General features: G+C 41.3%; 1 protein-coding gene across 1 annotated transcript; it reads left to right on the top strand.

Annotated features, from left to right (window-relative positions):
- The first annotated feature begins 265 nt into the window (after positions 1-265).
- Positions 266-1,495, top strand: LOC124272163. Its single transcript, XM_046707301.1, has 2 exons — positions 266-547; positions 1,085-1,495. The coding sequence occupies exons 1-2, from the start codon at positions 266-268 to the stop codon at positions 1,493-1,495; spliced, it is 693 nt and encodes a 230-aa protein (XP_046563257.1).
- The last annotated feature ends 17,643 nt before the right edge of the window (positions 1,496-19,138 follow it).

The following is a 19,138-nucleotide window of genomic DNA, read 5'->3' as shown; positions in this document are numbered from 1 at the left end:
TCTCGGTAAACTATACACTTATTTCTATAAAGCCAAAACATTTAGAATCGCTTATACGGGTGGTGAGTACGTACCCGGGTACCATACGTTTACGGGCCTCACGACGAACGACCAAATTCATGTTTCGTACATCAAACAAACCGACCCTGGAGCGGATGCAAATGATTTAAAAAAAACATCGAAGCGGTTTTCTCACGCGGGTACCATACGCTTGAACGATTCGATTCAAATGTACGTGTGGGCCATGCTAAGCGCACAGGCACAAATGCTTTCCGGTATCATCGGTAAGGGAACGGCGTACGATGTGCAGAAACAATTCGCGGCGAACGTCAATGATGCCATCGCGTCTCCGGTGGATTTACCGACAGCCATCAAGTGTTACCAAGACACTTTGCAAGATGGTGTGAAGTCGACTACGTGTTCGGCATGGGGTTGTACAGGGCCCCTGAGCGACATGCAACTGAGGATCCATAAAGTGGTGGGCTATAACAACGAAATCATCATAGCGACCAGCGATCAAAAGTTGGGCGTCAACCCCGATATCAACGTGAGTCACGTCACACCACCCACGAATACCGGTGAAACTGGTCCTTCAAATGCACTTAGAATGTAACACGAATGTCCGAAATGCATCAAGAATGATGCTGGAATGTTCCACGATGGGGTATAAAAACCTGTTGAATCTGGACTATTCATCAATCTCTGCCCAACTCCTATACAGTATGGACCCCCTGGACGATGTTGCGTTGCCTCAGATTGCTGTCATCCAGCAAGCCCTGATTGAAAGAGATGTGGAGGAGACCAGTGGTTCCTGGCTTCGGGTGATAGGTACCCCAGCATCATATACAGCTTCCGCGTGGCAAGGAACACAATCAGCCTGATCATCTCAGAAGTATGTATGGTCATTATGGAGGAATACAAGGATGAGGTTATCATGTGCCCTACCACTCCAGAAGAATGGGCACCCATTGCAGAGGTATTCAGAAACAGGTGGAATATTCCTCATGCCGTAGGAGCTTTAGATGTCAAACATGTGGCCATTAGGAAACCTGCCAAGAGCGGCTCATTGTACCACAACTACTAGGGCTTCTTCTCTGTGGTCCTCATGGCCCTTGTGGATGGAAATTACAAGTTCCGGTGGGTGGACGTTGGTGCTTACGGAAGTATGTCTGATGCTCAGAAGTTCAATGAGTGCGAGCTCAAGGATTGCCTCGAAGACTGGAGCATGGGGTGTCCTGATCCGTTCCCCTTACCCCAAGATGACGAGCGTATGCCATGCTATATTCTGGGAGATGATGCCTTTGGAATAAGGGCCTTCTTCATGAAACCGTATGGTCATAGGACTCTCCAGAGAGACGAGAGAATCTACAACTACAGGGTTAGCAGGGACCGACGGGTAGTCGAAAATACATTTGGAATCATGGCCCAAATACAGTTGGAAAATCCTCCTCCCCACCATGCTGCCAATGCCTTCCGTTGTGAAGGACATCATTGAATGCTGTGTCTGCCTGCACAACGTGATGAGGAATCGTTATCCTAATCTCCACAATGGTATGGTGGATGAGGGAGATGTAGCACAACGTGGTGCCAGGAGGCTGGAGACAACTTGCGCAGCTTGAAGATGTGAGTGATATCTGAAGTTTCAGTGACAGGTGGCTACATTTTCATGCGATTCGGCGGTGGTCTGATGACGTCAGGGCACATTTGAAGAGCATTCGTGACGTTCTGACTGTATTCGATGTCTGTTCGATGCACATTCTAGCTGTATTCCAAGTGCAATCGAAATACTCCGATACTTTTAAAGACTATTCCACCTAAATTCCACAAGCAATCGAAATACATTTGAGGCGCATTCGGGACATTCTTGCAGGGTTTGAAGTGGCTTGCCTTTTCGATTCTCCCTCGAACACGTACAGAATACTTAGAATGCAGTAAAAATATTTAGAATGCAGTTAGAATACACTTCAAATGTTGTTCGATATTTTTCCACTTCGAATGTACCTCGAAAGTTATAATAGTATATAGTATATAAAATGAGATTGTACCCTGCCATGGACGAAGTAGCTAGAACACTGGAAACCCCTGGCAAATTTCGTTTGCGACAAATCAATGACATCAAACACCAACTGGTAACGGAACTTGACTCACGACTAGGATTCCACCAAAGATATCACAGAGCCGTGAATGCTATTGACGGCATGAGCATGGAACTTGACGTTGACTCGGTTTATTGTCAACTATCATCGCCGCACCCGTTGTGCTCGGCATTGAAATAGCGGCTGGGGCCTCGGGATTGGTGGGAATAGCTCTTAAATTCATTTCACGCCGGTTGTCATGTAAAGCATTGAAACACAACGACACTCGCGTTCTGGCCAAGGCGAAGTTGAACACTATCCAGGGTCATATCTCCACAGCCCTATCTGATAGTAAGATATCCGAGGAAGAGTTAAGGCAAGTGCCGTCTGAACACGCCAAATACGACAAGATGAAACAAAAAATTCGAACCAGGACTCGTAAAACCATGGGCATCAGCGAAGAAGAGAAAAAAACTCATAGAACAAGGGCAGAAAACAAGCCCGACAAGCATTCCTTTCCAAAACCAAAGAAATAATACGAGAATAACGCTGAACTGCTTCCTCGTAATTGAAAACACTGCATTCTGGGGCGCTGTTACCAAGGTAAACACCAGCCTAACAACGGCGTTCCTATATGAGCGCGGTTGCCAAGGTATGACTCAGCCAAGCAACGGCGTTCCCGTCATGAGCGCTTGTCAGGTATGGCTCACTCACAGGTGCAAGCTACTAACACATCAGCCCGCTTGGGAAGGCATTGTATAGGGATAAGTAAGGTGGTTTTAAATGGTGATCATAACTCTGCTGACTGCCGATAATGAAATACAAGATTTATGTGCCTGGACGCTGTCTTTGTACTGTGTAAGGGCTCCCAATATTTAACATTATGATCACCTTTTTAAAAACCCACCTTCCTCTTCGGTATACCTGCTTCAGGTTAGCTGTTATAAATGCGTATAATCAACACTTCCAGTAATGCTGATGCAATCATGACTAGGCTGTCTCATTGAGTGTCAGCTAACCATTGATCAGCTCACTTTGTTGTGCTTAATGTCACCCTGCCCTGATCCAGTGCATTATGGGTGTATTACCTTAAGGATGGACCACACAGCACAGGCCCTCGTGTCTTTGCGAAGATTAAAGATTTAGAAAAATAATTTTTTGAGATGACCCCCGACTCGAAATGTTTCACAGTACAATACATTATGAATGCACAGCACCAAAAACCGGATAGTAAACCATTGAAATAAACGTAAATACAGTAGGAAATACATGCCATGACCGGATTTACGTATGTTTTCAGATATTTCCTAACTTCGGGCATATATTTCATATGAATCTATACCTTTGAAACATATGCTCATCGTACATTTTCGTATGCACAAGCACCTCGTTCATGTATGCCCTGACCGGATTGTCAGGGATTTCCAAATATGAATTGCAAAACAGATACCCCGGTAAATACATGATCATACAGTATTTCCAATGCATTCCTTTGAATTTCAATGGGTGCTGAAATTTCCGATCTCGTTCTAAGTTTACTCGGGTTGGAAACATGTGAATTTACTTAGGTGGGGAAACACATGTAAATTTTCAAATTTGCAAATGTTTACACACCTTAGATATTTATGTATCATACCGGATTTCAGGGGTATGTATATGAACGGTTCATACACCATCATGTTACCTGTGCTCAAGCAAGATGATCATATGTTTCCATCATGTGAATTACTTGGCTCATGTAATTTCACTTTCACACATTATAGTACGTTTGAAATCAACGTTCACATGACCTCAATATTCTTATCACCAAAGAGCCTGGCAAAGGAAGCGGTATTACCCAAGCTAACACGCCTTATTAAGCTGCACTCGCTCTTGCTACCAGTATCAGTTACGTCTTGTCTGTGGTGTTGGCAAATCTTGTGAGGTGCATGTTTCGAGGGATTGAAAGGTTCAGTGGTGAACAAAGGGCGATGCGTTGCCCCATTGTCCTCGCAAGTGACCCTAGCTGCCCCAAAAGAATAGCACTTTGTCTCTCTTGGAGCACAGCTAAATATGCTACAGGAACCAACTCGTAATTTCTTAAGTCTGTTCAGCTCGCGCATCTACTGTAAAATATGTTTTTGCAGTACATAATTGGAATATTATTGCACTGCATGTGACCTTCTTAATAGTCTCACAGTGCCTGAACAATGTTATTTCTCCATTCGCTCAGCCTTTGCTGTAATAACGCCATACATAAACTTTAAAGTTTGTTTCACTAACGCAAAAGTATACAATAAGAAACAATGTCATATCAAATTCGATGAGACATGAAATGAAAAATTGTTTTTATCGAGTAGCGATTATGACCGGATAGCACAGGCGGGTGCGTTCTCTGAGTATATATCATAGGCATGTTGGATCTTCGTGCCTTTTGTGAAATTCGTCTATATTGTCCTGTTTAAATTGACGATCCATAACTCAGATTGCGAGTTAATATCACGTAAGTAATTGTGATGTCGCATTGCTGTAAATTTCCCTGTCGAAGAAGTCATTCTCACAAGATGTATATTCCCTTGTTTGGAGAAGATCTATGGCTGTTACGCCCAGGTGTTGCTAAACATCTTATAGGCCTTTAGTCTGACACAGACGCGGACATCGCATGTTCAAGTTCTGATCTGACAGGGGCTGAAAATATCATTCCGACATGAATATAATGTCTCAGTGTTTTCCTAAGTAAGTGGAGATCTTTCTACAACATTGGAAATAACTGTATCATTGTCCTTCTGATATTCCCCCGAACGAAAGCTCTACCCATTTAGGGTACAATGAGTAAGTTACAGAATTGTAGGGAATAGTCTTAAGACGTTTCTACTTTGACCAGGATTCTTCGAACTTGTAATAGTCGTCTGAGAAGATCAAAAGAGAAAAGGGTAGTGCGCGATGTATATGACGGACGTATATGGAGAACGTTCGAAGAACTTTATACAATAATAGAAATACCGGTTATGTTTAAAACGTACCTTCAATCTGATAGCCAGAGGGATTATTGTGAAAGATCGCAGTACGTATCATCATAAACGGGCCAAGATAAAAGTACATGTCATTCATCCCCACATTATATCCCACGGGACATCGTTGTTACAGGTAGGGCAAACACTTTCTTCTAACGGTATCTGCCGGTTTCACGGTACATACATGTGTTCAGATTATCGGGAAAACTAGCACAAGTTCTCCTCAATTACACCAGAGACCACATAATCTATCATATGGCCTTTGATCACACATATAATTGTATAAATACCCAGTGTTTATTGATAGCGAACTTATCAAAATTTAAGGCCGACAGTATCATCTGCATTACTCTCTTACATAAGGTGAAATATCACAGGGTTGTCATGGTAACGATAATTTGGCATACAATTTATTGGTTATTCTTTAATCTGCGATTAGAATTTAAATCAGTTTTGACATGAGCATGTTAAGAAAAAAGAAGCTGTAAAACGAAATGTATTGTGATCGAACCTATAGGCCTTTGTTAAAAAAAAACCGAGTTGTAAAAACGAGTTTCAAGCCACCTACATAAAAACCTGTTTTCATGATAAATATGTGCTAATCGTGGCACGATTCCAACCATATCATGGGCATATTTTTGTGAATCATAATCAAACAGTGATGTTACAAGGCGTCAATGCCGCGTCAACAACACATACGCAAACAGGGGCGTAGCTACCATTATAAAAAACAGCTCGAGCTTACACATGATATTTCCTAAAAAATAAGTTTTCTTCTAATTTTGCCAAAAAATACATGTACAAACACGTTCCATTTAAAAAGTGGAAATTCCTCTACGAATCGTACTGACTACAGTATTCTTTGATTAAAGCATTACCATGTACAGTAAACAGGTTATTCTTCACATCATAACTTTCAGTGATGATTGTGTTACAGTAAACAGGTTATTCTTCACATCATAACTTTCAGTGATGATTGTGTTACAGTCATGATTACATGTGAATCCTCACTGAAATGCAGTTGTTTATTTTTCATTTGTTTATCATTTATTTTAGAAAAAACACCAAATACTCTATGTATGGTATTGTATCAATGCAGCAGACATGTGTAAACTATGTCCAAACATATTTGTATATGAGGAAATCACATTTCAATTTCGACATTATTTTGAAGCTATTGAAATCGTCAAACGATAACTCTTCAAGTCTCATAAAAAATGAAAGTTGGGCAAGCCCTCAATACCACCTATAATATAAATCTTTGCAGCTCTTAGGGCTTACACGAAAAATATGGCTTGCTACGCGCCTGGTAAACGCACGAGAATTGCAATACGGGCCTCTAACCACTGATTCTCCGTGACCTGGAGACACATGTGATTGAGCGTATGTTGGGACGTCGTCTGTCATACAGACCCTGAAGCAAATATATCCAAGCCCACGCAAGTCTACAAAATGTGGCAAGTCTAGATTTCCACAGCTTCGGGAGAAAGTCTCAGGGCTCCTTTTCATTATATTATATATTGTTTTATACTATGAACTTTTTTTCTGTAAAATATGTTCATATCAGAGACTAGTTGTTAATCTAGTTCTGACGGGTAGAAGACAAAAGACAAAATGGATACTAGTGCTGTTACTATTATTGAATTATATACAAACATTCGTCCTTGTCTCGGGATGAATGTATATTTTCCACCAAATGTACATTCGGAGGATATCGAAATCTAGGTTAAGCTATTTGAATCATATTTGCAATTAAAACACCCAAACAATGGTTTGTTGTCCCAAATTTTGGTTTTCCTTATCTTGTCCCAGTCTGTATCACAGTCACAGAACGATATTATTCCACTTCTGTCTCTAGGAAAACTCACTGCAGGGTTCGGGTTATGGAGTGCCATACCAAACACCCACAGCTGTCGGGACCAACATCTCCAGTAACATTTACATCTGCCAACGCTTAATTCGCAAGTGGTGAGGCAATAAGCTAATGAGGCTTAGGGTTTGTGAAATATCTATGATGCCTTATATGAAGTCTAAGCAAGTCTAGCTATGTATGGCGTTAAGTCACTGCTTGAAGAAAGGCTCCTTCACAATTTTATTTGGTAAATACATGTATTCGCTTCGTGTCTGAATATATATCATTTTGATAGTGACAAACAAACCTATTTAAAATGAAAAGGAGCCCCAGGGAGACACGAGATTCAGTCCTGCCAGCCATGGCAGTTAGATATGTTTACTTTGTAACCCGACCCCCAAAGTGAGTAAGGTTTCTTGCAGATGTTAACAGACCCTGGACCTGAGGAGATCTAGCCTTGCTTCATTAAATGCTTTAGCATTGTAGAGAGGGCTTGGCAGTACGGGAAATAATGTAGTTCAGGGACTGTGAGACAGACTAAGCAGTAAGGGAAATAATGTGGTTCAGGGACTGTGAGACAGACAAGAAAATGCATGGCGACCTACACTTCATTGTGACTATGATTAAGGCATCATTTTAAAACACAAGGGTTATTATCTTTGCGTTAACTGACAGGCTTTCGGTTTCAAATTATTTGGAACTCCGGCCAAAGGTGATGTTATGCTGTCTGGAAATATGGCCTTTTGGCAATGCTTTGGTTGCACATAATGATAAGTGATTGTTGTACATTTGATGTTTCTGAAGGATAATCTCAATACTTTGCACGTGTTTCCCCCAACTCTTTCCATACCCGTAAAAGTTAATTTTCCATATATATGTCTGTAAGAAAATACTGTAAAGTAATGGGATGGCTGAGGTAGTGACCACAGCACTCTGGTTATACTGCATTCAGAGAGGACAGAGCTTGGCAAGATGCCAATAAATACGCTTGTCATTTAAACCTTTATCTGATGTTTGTGGAATGTGATTTTATAATTGAAGATGCTTCCTGCACATGCAGCCCCAATATAGATGTTGTTAGTCTGTGAATCTTCCAAATTACTTCGTCTCTTTTTTTCAATTGAAATTAAGATCTTTGCCTCATATCAAAATAATATATTTTCAGTCTTAATGTGCCAATGTCGGGAATCAAACTTGACAGGCGAACGCTTTAACCACGAGCGTACCCCATCATTCCTTGATACTATTAAAGGATATACATTGGTACATTTATAATACATTTAAGATTGAACCCCGTGTTGTCACCATATATCCTTCAGTTTTTATGTTAGTGACATGATCTGCACACTGATAATTTAAAAAGAGGAATATAAATAATGATTGAATAATGTCAGTTATATAAACTGTTATGTAATTTCCATTACAAAAAAGTATAAACGATGTTACCTACTGGTCAGAAAGACTTATCAGTACCCCAACAACCCACCGCCACCACCCCACCCTAGGCCTACCCCATGCCACACCCTCTCCCTCGCACCACACACACACACTCCCTAACATACATATCGCTCTGGCCCATAGACCCGATATTTGAACCTGTCAAACAGACACCATGTGTATGGCAAGAAAGACACGCACGTCATTAGTGGGTGCTCAGTCATGGGTATCACTTCACCATGTGTTTCTAATTATCTCAGCACATTATGGCGTGGTCGGACGCGCTAACGAACCCAATGGGACAGTTACCTTACAGAACCATTGAAATACATGTTAAAGTAGTGCTAATCATGTAACACTATATTTACCCAATTCCAACCATTTACGCATGTACTAAATATATGACAAATCTAACCCTGGTCATACGAGATTTCAAGGGTATTGAAATGCATGTCCTACAATCACAGCATTTACATATGTTACACATATTAGGAAACACATGAAAACAATGGCGAGATTTACACACCTGTGAAATACATGTAAATGCAGAGTTGAATGTTGGTTTATTATAACACCCCTTTAAACGTGTGTAAATCTGACGGCCAGATGATACGTACATTTCAAACGTTGTTCATATGGCCGCCGGATGAAACGAGTATTTCCTGACGTTAGTAAATTTGGGTAATACAGTCATTTTGTGTGGTGCGTGAGGCATAAGTTTGATCCTTTGGAGGAACTTATTTGGTCCAGCTTATGTTGTCATTACGCATCTAAAATGAGGTTTATACGTGAGATACAAATAGGTAACCATACTTACATTAAACCCTGGTGATTCGAAACGTTTTGCTTTCAGTAGGGCTTCTGTCAGGGACGTATTCTCAGTAAACTGATTCGACCACTGCCTTGGAGTGAACGTGTGGACCAATTTAACATTAGCATACCACAACACCAGATAATGTAAATCTTCGGATGTCGACGGTGAAAACAAACATCTAAACTTGTGTTCACTTACTGTACCAACCAGTACATCCTCGATCTTAACCGTTGGCTTGACTTTGAAACCTGGAACAGCTGTAATAGGAGAATCGTTTGCAATATACCTGTGTCAGTTTCGTGGAGTAGATTTATACAGAAACGTACAAGTGCCCCAGAGTAAAACCAGTTCATCTCCGTAGATGGTATAGTACTTATACCCACGTAGAAGTTTATTTCATCTAAGAAAAAGATAATTTTTCTCCACAGAAGTTACTTATATCTACGAAGATGATACCTTGGTCTAAATAGATGATACTATTATCTACGTTTATGATATTTTCATCACCACAAACGATACTCTCAGCTGCGTAGAAGGAGCAAGAATTAGACCTGAAACGTCTTATAAAGAATAAAAAGAAATTTCATCCATAAAACGTGTCATGTATGTACTTACGTAGAAAATATTGTCATTTCGTTACTCAGACCATAATATTGTTGGATACAGCAGTTTATGCATATCACTCTCTATTCTCTCACGTGACCTTTCATGTCATATTTGTCACGAACCAATACGTACGGCTGTAAATACGCCATGAATTACCTTGTAATACTTTATTTAGATGTCTGTATCAGAGGATATTTTAATCCCAATTCACACTAGAGCACGATCGCTGTACGAATGTTTAAGGTAGGCATCGTGTTGTGATTGTGTTCTAGTGATTGTGTTGATCGTGTTCTTAGCACATCACGTTTATTCAAATTTAAAAATTGTTTTAAACGTTTCAAAATCGCGATCGTGTAGTCATTGTATAGGCATCGTGTATTGATTGTGTTTATCGTGCTTCATATTCTGGACACGATTCCACCACAAACACAACACAATCAAGAAATTTCTCATTTTTTTATTCTCCACCACCTCCTGCCGACCTCACTCCAGCAACACAAGTCAGGTTGGGCAGTCCACGTCCACCGGAGGAGGAGATCCCAGCTTCCTGAACATTCTGACAGTAACCTACAGGTAACCATAATATGGCAAATGTAACCTTTAACACGCATTGTCACTAAGGTGACATATTTATCAAATCAAACTTAAAAAGTAATGAAAGTGAAGGTCGTAATTTTTGTCAACAAAAACATGACCAGTCAACCCCTCTTGATATCTTGCTCTGTAGTTGTTCAAACGCACAAATATTTTCAAGACTCACTTTGACCTTGACATGAATGTCTTGGTGTATGAAATATGCAAAAATAGTAATAAAGAAATTGCTTATTGAAAAACATTCAAGGGAAGTCTTGAAAGTCTAGGAAGAAAATCCAGAGAACGGTTCTTGAGATATCTTGCTGACAAGGGTAAAACGTTACAGTCCCCTTGTGACGTTGAAATGAAGGTCAAGGTAACCAAACCTGACCGAGACCTTTTTGTTACTGTGATAAAGCGAAGTACCAAATATGAAAAGAATCCAGTCAATGGTTCTTAAGATATTCCAATTCCTACGTACAGACGGAGCCTAATACTATATCCCCCGCTTCGCGGATAATTAATTTGGACACAGATGAAAGTGTTACATTGGCCATATTATCTGCATATATCGATTTTCTTTGCTACGTGAGAACTCTACGTTGCCACAGCATTCTGAGAAGGCACTTTAACTTGCAGGACAGTACTAGTATCCCGAAAGCGTTATTGACGATTCTTCGTGTCCGTGACAGTCGATAGTTGAAAACACGTTCTTGTCTGCTCATCCTACGTCTGGAGTATGGTTTCATCAGCCATGTTCGTTGGGGGAAGGCGTCGTCACCACTGATGAAGTATGGTACTTATTCTTCGTGACCGGGAGGTTTTTCAGGTGCAGGTTGTTCACCAACAGTTTTCCGAGGTCAGAATGCTTGAAGAGCTGGCCATTCGAGCTGGCACAATTCGAAATAAATGAACCTGTAGTCATGGTCCACCAGAGCAAAAGCATCTTGGAGAAGTAGCCCTTGAAGTTGTAGAACAGCGTCCCTGACTTCCCCGGGCACTTGATGCGCACATGTTTCCCATCCAGAGCTCCGCAAGCGTAGGACATGTTCCATTTGTCCAGGAAGCCGTCAACGATTAGTTTCAACTGTTCAGGAGTAATGCATGGAGGCATGACTTCGGATGAGTATACTTTTCTGATGGCCTCGCAGAGTTGTGGCACGAAGATTCCTGTGGTGTTCTTGGCGACTCTGAAGGAGTATTCCAGGACCAAGTAGCTCTTCCCCGCAGTGAGGTAGCGAAGAGTAATAGCAATCTTCAAGCTTTCCTGAAAGGAGTATGTTACTTTTTGATGTAAGGACCGACTCGAGTGACCACTCTTGGTAGAGAACATTGTCCAACCTCAGGAGGTTCTTATAGCTGACCCGGTCTCCATTGTTCAGCTTCGCTAGAAGAATCTCATACTTCCCATACAGAGGTCTCTGTATAACCAACACTGTCCTTACTCCTCTTTTTCGTCTCTTCTTTGGTGGCCCTTCATCCAACATCCTCCTCCTCTCCCACATCTACTACTCCACCTCCATCATCTCCAAATCCACATCAATTAGTTCCAGCTCCAGCTCCAATATTCTTCTCTTAGTTGTCATCTTGGAAACCTGATGTACACTGACGCCCGTTCCCTCATTATCCCCCGCAACGCGTTTTGCGGGGGGGTATTAAAATGGACTCCGTCCGTGCGTGCGTGCGTGCGTCCGTCCGTCCACATTTGTCTTTTCCGGAGCAGAACTCTAAAAGCGTTCACTATTTCTTCACCAAACTTGGCACATACATTGATCTGGTGGTGTACTGGTGCCTTTTGGTAGTTTTGGAATTCTGAATAAAATATTTTTGGCGTTTCTATGGCAACAAGTTCGACTTAGACTGAAATTGGTGATGGTGCTCCTCTCTGGAGCAGAACTTTACAAACCTTTCAATGCTCTCCTTCCCCTTTTCTATATATACACCTAAATATTTGACATAATCATAACTCGTAGACATATAATCATGAAGAGAATTTTGCCATTGCGGGCGATATTGATGACTTTGTCTTCTTGTTTCCACTGCATTATATACACATAGCACGAATGTGAATAGGAGTCATTTTGGAAGGAAGAGTTCTGATTGGTCACACTTTTTTGAAAAATCCTGCATAATTCGTACACCTATTGTGATGACGTCGATATAGCATCGCGTCATGTTTATGTTGTTTGTGTTCTGATCGTGTTCATGTTGTGTTCATTTCGTACAAAGATTGTGCACGCTTCGTGCACTAGTTGTACAGGAATCGTGTTGATCGTGTACATTGTAACAATCTGAGCACGATTCCAGTACGATCCATTCAGGTTTCCATCGTAGGACCATTGTGTTCTAGTGTGAATTGGGCTTTTGTCAACCAAGGCTGTTGTCACATTTGATATAGATTAGTATTGTACAGATAACTGTGTTTGTTGACTCATGTTTATCATCTTACGTGATCTACAGATAAATGACTTTCTCTGAACGACAGAGCAGTCAACAGTTATATGCTGCTTATGAGAATTTGTTGTATTGATAGTTGCGATATGGATGCAACCAAGTCATGCTTCAACCAAGTCAGCGAGCCTGTCCATCCTATCCCGTTAGTTGCCTCAAGACAATAATGGGTTGCTGAAAGCCAGTTCTAACCTGTTCACTAGCATCTTCGCGAATATCTAGCTAGCTTATCAGTGTTGTCGTCATTACTGCTGGAAAGGCTAGGAGAAGAGTAACAATATTATTAAGGTATTAAGGTGCTACCGTATGATTTTGAAGCCCCTGTTCTACTAAAATACGTTTAAAAAAGCCTTATTGATGTTGAGAAACGATACGACCTGACCAATCCTGGGATAGTATTGTTCTGAATTGCAATTGATAGAACATGCCTAAATGATGCTCCTGGGCTTCATGTGACGGAATTTTCAGGAAAGGACGTGAAAGTAAGCGAGATGACATCACAAAACTGGTCGATTTGGGCAGATGGTCTCGTCAGCTTCTTGGAGAAGGAAAGCCTTGAACTAAACAATACTATAAAGAAAGGGGGATGGAGGGTGAGAGATGCTGGGATGTTCGAATGCTCCCCCCATAATGCCAGTAGACCTTCAGGAGATGCACCAAAAATGCAGAAAACTGCAAACGGTCGTAGGTGCACCAAAGGAGACACATCTGGAGATTACAGCAGGCACTCAGGTTCCTCACATCCAATGGACCAGTCAGCCTCATCAGTCAGGGATTCCCTGCTTCACACAGGATATGAGAAACGAGTTCTTCGACCAGCCACTGCTTGGCGGCTTGAAAGCAAATGTGGGTCTTGAACTCGAACGGTGTCCTTGCTTTCTCGAGGAAGATCCGGGTTAGAATTTATCTAGCTTGTCGTAAGAGGCGACTAACGGGATCGGGTAGTCAAGCTCGCTGACTTGGTTGACACATGTCATCGTTCACTCACTCAGTCCTTGCTTTCTGGACAATATGTAAATTGCTATGACTTTTGCAGTACCAGTACATCCTTTCAGACCTAGTTCAAGCCCAACGTCTTAAGGTGGCATTCTTAAATTCTAACCCCAGTGCCAACGGCAACCATTCCAGGATAATGCTTTGTGTCACAGAACCTCTACTAGGACACACCATGCAAAGACGAAATCCGCAAGGCCAGGGGCACAGTATCAACAGAGTACGAACACTGTGCCAATCGATGGGATAGTTTACAAAATGTGAAACAATCCTAACTTAATCAAGGTCGGATTGAGATGGGATTCATATCGCGATTGGACCGCCATCAAACTAACGTCATATTTTAAGTGTAGTGTGTAGATGACATTCATAAGCAATTAATAATCATATTGGGTAAGGCAATAATATACGGGTAACGGATTGCAAAAAACCCAAAACAAATGAGATCACTTACGTTTTGTCGGGTCTGCAAAACCTGAAATTTAGGATGTATACTCCATCAGAAACTGGTTTGTTACAAATAAAGCTTTGCTTAATATGCTATTTAGTAATAATATAGAATAATATGAATATCAAATAATACAAAAGGAGGTGGAGTACGACAGAGACACAGAGTGGGAACAAACTGTAAAATATTCACACTTACCTACACAGTAGGCAGACTGCTCAACAAGGGTACTCTTTAGCTGGTAGATACGGAGATTCCCACAGTCCCGAACAAGAATGTTCACGCTCACCTGGCAAGTGTTTGCGTCTATACGTACACATGCCCTAACTGTGGTCTCCTCGCCCTTCTCTGGCAACGGGTCTGAAATGGTTTCACAATTCAGCAAGACGTATGTAATATCGACACCACAGCATACGTGCAAGGTAAAACAGAAACTATGGTTTCACTTTAAACATGGAGATGTTCACGAAAATTCTATGTGCAGAGACAAACTTCAAGTTATCACACATGTGTATACCATTCACCAAGGGGTAAAGGTATTACCTCTTATCCAGACTGGATAAACAGTACCGCATCTTTTCTGTGGAGGGGCAGTAGTGGCGATGTCATAACCGTCCGTACCGAACCAAATACCGGAGCTGGTAATAAGAAAATCACTCAGGGGTTTTTCTCCTACTGACAATTCATAATTGACGTCCCTCTTCTCCAAGTCCGGGAATGATACGTATTCCTGGCAGGGGTTGTCTTCACCTAAAACATATGTTCACGTACACTCATGATTAATGAAGAAACCAGGCACAGAAAATAGTATTCGTCTGAATAGTTATACTAGAAATTATTAATTTAAACCATTATTCGGTGATGTCAAGAAAATATAATGATGCATTTTAGCGTTTCATTTGAAATCGGTAGTAAGGTATGATAGAATGACTTATCAAACCCTAGATAAAAATGAATAAGCATCATCACACGATATATATATATTTAGCAAATTGTGATAAGAAAGAAATGTATTAGGTTTCCATCTGTATATACCATTTGCTTGCAGCGACAGTGTAGCTAGAAACAGGAGCGGCCAAGACACCTTCATCTTCAACCTCCTTTGCTCCTCCAAACTTGAGTTAAGTGTGTCCTTCTCTTGCAGAGCGTTATGTGTTTTGACTTTGGCCACTGATTGTCCAGGTTAACTGCCTGTCATGAAACACGATTACTGATATAGCTATGTTTGTATTGACAACGCATGACGTGGTCACTAAACAAAACAACAATATATTTTGTGGAGTGTTTTCACGAACAGGATTTTGACCTAATAAAATACTTCAACCGGTGGCACAGACAATAACAATCTGCAAAACGTCAGATTTTGCCTCGACTACTTAACATCTGTCAGGTAATCTGACTAGTTTATATATAACAGGGCAATTGAATGAAAAATCTCAAGTGGGCCAATCCTTAATTCAATCGTCACAATGGTCGTAAAGCTGAATATAGAAAATACCACGTGTATGGCCATCATAAAAGCCTCTTAATCAGTTTGCTTTGTACTGCACAACGTTTAGAACGTTGTATAAATCACATGACTGATAACGTCGGCGAGTATTTATCAGCCAGTATTTTCAAAAGTGAAACTAAAACATGGCGGAAACTTCTGTTCGCTTGTTTTTCTGTGGCTGTGTTTTGGTGAGACCATTTTCTCCTGCTAGATGTGTGTTCTGGCATGTCAGCCATGACTGAATATTGTAACGTGGCTTTTATTAAAGTATTTCAGTTACCTTTGTCATTTGTTATTAACTTACTAGGCGCGATAGTATGATCTGACATTACAAGCAAGATTGAAAACTAGATCAAATCATATTTTGTTTACGCTGAAAGTTTTCAATGCAATTCTTTTTCTTTCCAAATTTCAGTCGTGGTGAAAAATAAGGACCCATGCACTGACTACAAGAATCTGACACTCTCTGGGGACAGGAACCCACAGTGCCCGTATGACACAAACGATGACAAATGTGACCTGTTCATTATAGAAAACTGGTTTCGTCCCCGGGATGGCAAAGGCAATTTCCATGCAATGTCTACGCAGTGTGTGCCAACGTCTAGTTGCGGAGCACGCTATCCCTTATGGCTGAACGGTAATATCACGATCTCAATTCACATATAGTTCCCATCAAAAGTTTAGACTCACTAGTGTAAATATAGACACTTACTTCAGGCAACTCTTCTAAACTAACTTTTGCAAACTATTCCATGCTGTTTAAAGGTACTGTTTGGGACTGATGTATTGCAAACATTTTTGTACAGTTGAAGAGATTATTGTCATGAGTTCAAGAAATGATAAAACTCAGTGAAAATTGGCGAATTCTTAACAAAACTTTACACCAAAACGCAGCTGTTCACATGCACGATGTTTGCACATGCTTTGCAGCAATTTGAAGCATGATCTTCGTGCAATTCATCTACATAAGGTTAGCAGTTGGTTCCCCCAAGTTAGTGGAGAAATCAATCGATGTAATCCATCGATGTAACCATATATATATATATATATATATATATATATATATATATATATATATATATATATATATATATATACACATATAGTGAGTATTTTCAGTGAATCTAAACTTTTATGTAAAGTATATTTTCTGTATGTACATTTGTATACAGGGGCTGTCTGGTAGGCTAGTGGTTAAAGCGTTCGCTCGTCACGCCGAAGACACGGGTTCAATCCCCCACATGGGTAAAATGTGTGAAGCCCATTTCTGGTATCCCCCGCTGTGATATTGCTGAAATACTGCTAAAAGCGGCGTAAAACTAAACTCACTCACTCACATCTGTATCCTAACCCGATTTTATCGGTTATTGTTAATCATTCTGAAGGAGAGTGTAGGCTACACATGTTCAGGCAAAACGTTCCCGGCTCTCAGCAATGTTTTGCTTCATTTAAACAAATATATTTTGAATTTCTATTTTCTATGTACATACATGTGGGATATTGTAGCATTTATAATGGATCTCTGCCCAAGTACAAACTGGGATTTTGCAATACCTTCATTTGTGATAGTTTAGATAATTATTGATTTATTCGAAACAGGTTCCCATCCCAGTCAAGACGACGGAATTATAAACATTACTGTCTGTACAAGTACTCACGACGGCTGCTGTGAATTCGAACACACCATTCAAGTCATAAACTGCAGCATCTACTACGTCTATTATCTTGTTCCACCCACCACCTGTCCATCCAGATACTGCTTTGGTAAGTCACGTGACACCGATAGGGTGTGTTATGTCTTTTGTTTCAGCGGGCTGATCATGCTGTACACTCTGCATGAACGTGACGAGGTTTTACGATTCGATAGAAAAGAGGACAATCACATTTGTTTCATATTAGCATCGCTTCCGTCGCAATGTGTTTTCAGTGACCATTGTTTGTTGATGTTCATGATATCAATCAATGGATTGTCTGTTCTCTGCCGTACTGTAGTTGGTGTATGAGGACGGCTTTACAAATACCACCAACACATCTTAGCACAAGTGGTGTAAGTAGGTTTGCAACCTCCCCCCTCAGGAGTCTTGAAATTTAAATGGGGGAAGTCACCAACGTATCCTTATTGACAGTACATATATACTGTTTTTGTATATACAGTTCATCAATTAACACTTTATTCCATGACTAAATCTGAAACCCCGAATTAATGGAAATTAGGAATATAAAAAGCCGTTTGAGTTATAATGGCGTGAATTAGTGTTTTCATGCTGTTACGGTTGGTCAGAGCGAGCGTTTTGGGGCCTCTCTGTAATGGTATGGGGTCGGAACACTGTGACCAGCAGAGCATCTTTACATACTATTATTGGACGTGTCACTGGTTAGTAGTACCATGAACAACATTCCTGGAGGAACACATGGTGTCATTTGCTTGCCGATGTGGACGTCGGTTTTTGTTTCCTGATGACAACAAAGAGGACACGTACATGTGTCATTACTGAGTACCTCCAACAGGAGAACATAACCACCTAACCATGACCAGCACTCAGTCCAGACAGTTATCGAACATGTCTGGGGTACCGATATCCCTAGACAGTGCGTCAGACAGTCCGTCGAACAGTCTGACCACTATCAACGAACATGTCTGGGATACCGATATCCCTGGACAGTGCGTCAGACAGTCCGTCGAACAGTCTGACCACTATCAACGAACATGTCTGGGATACCGATATCCCTGGACAGTGCGTCAGACAGTCCGATACCGATATCCTGGACAGTGCGTCAGACAGTCCGTCGAACAGTCTGACCACTATCAACGAACATGTCTGGGGTACCGATATCCCTAGACAGTGCGTCAGACAGTCCGTCGAACAGTCTGACCACTATCAACGAACATGTCTGGGGTACCGATATCCCTAGACAGTGCGTCAGACAGTCCGTCGAACAGTCTGACCACTATCAACGAACATGTATGGGGTACCGATATCCCTAGACAGTGCGTCAGACAGTCCGTCGAACAGTCTGACCACTATCAACGAACATGTATGGGGTACCGATATCCCTAGACAGTGCGTCAGACAGTCCGTCGAACAGTCTGACCACTATCAACGAACATGTCTGGGATACCGATATCCCTGGACAGTGCGTCAGACAGTCCGTCGAACAGTCTGACCACTATCAACGAACATGTCTGGGATACCGATATCCCTGGACATCGGTACTGGATGACAGTGCGTCGAACAGTCCTGAACAGTCTGACCACTATCAACGAACAGGAGGACATCTTGGTTGGACAGTCCGTATGACCACTCTCAACGAACTTGGCGCTGCCCTGAAGGAGGCTTGGTTAGCAGTATGCCTCATCTAAACCGGAACTGTCGTGATGACAGAGGCGGATTCACGTGATATTA

Source organism: Haliotis rubra, unplaced genomic scaffold, assembly GCF_003918875.1.
Source record: "Haliotis rubra isolate DU_JTF1 unplaced genomic scaffold, ASM391887v1 Scf167, whole genome shotgun sequence".
NCBI lineage: Eukaryota > Metazoa > Mollusca > Gastropoda > Lepetellida > Haliotidae > Haliotis > Haliotis rubra.
Note: the sequence above shows the minus strand (reverse complement) of the source record. Positions and strands in the feature narration are given on the sequence as shown.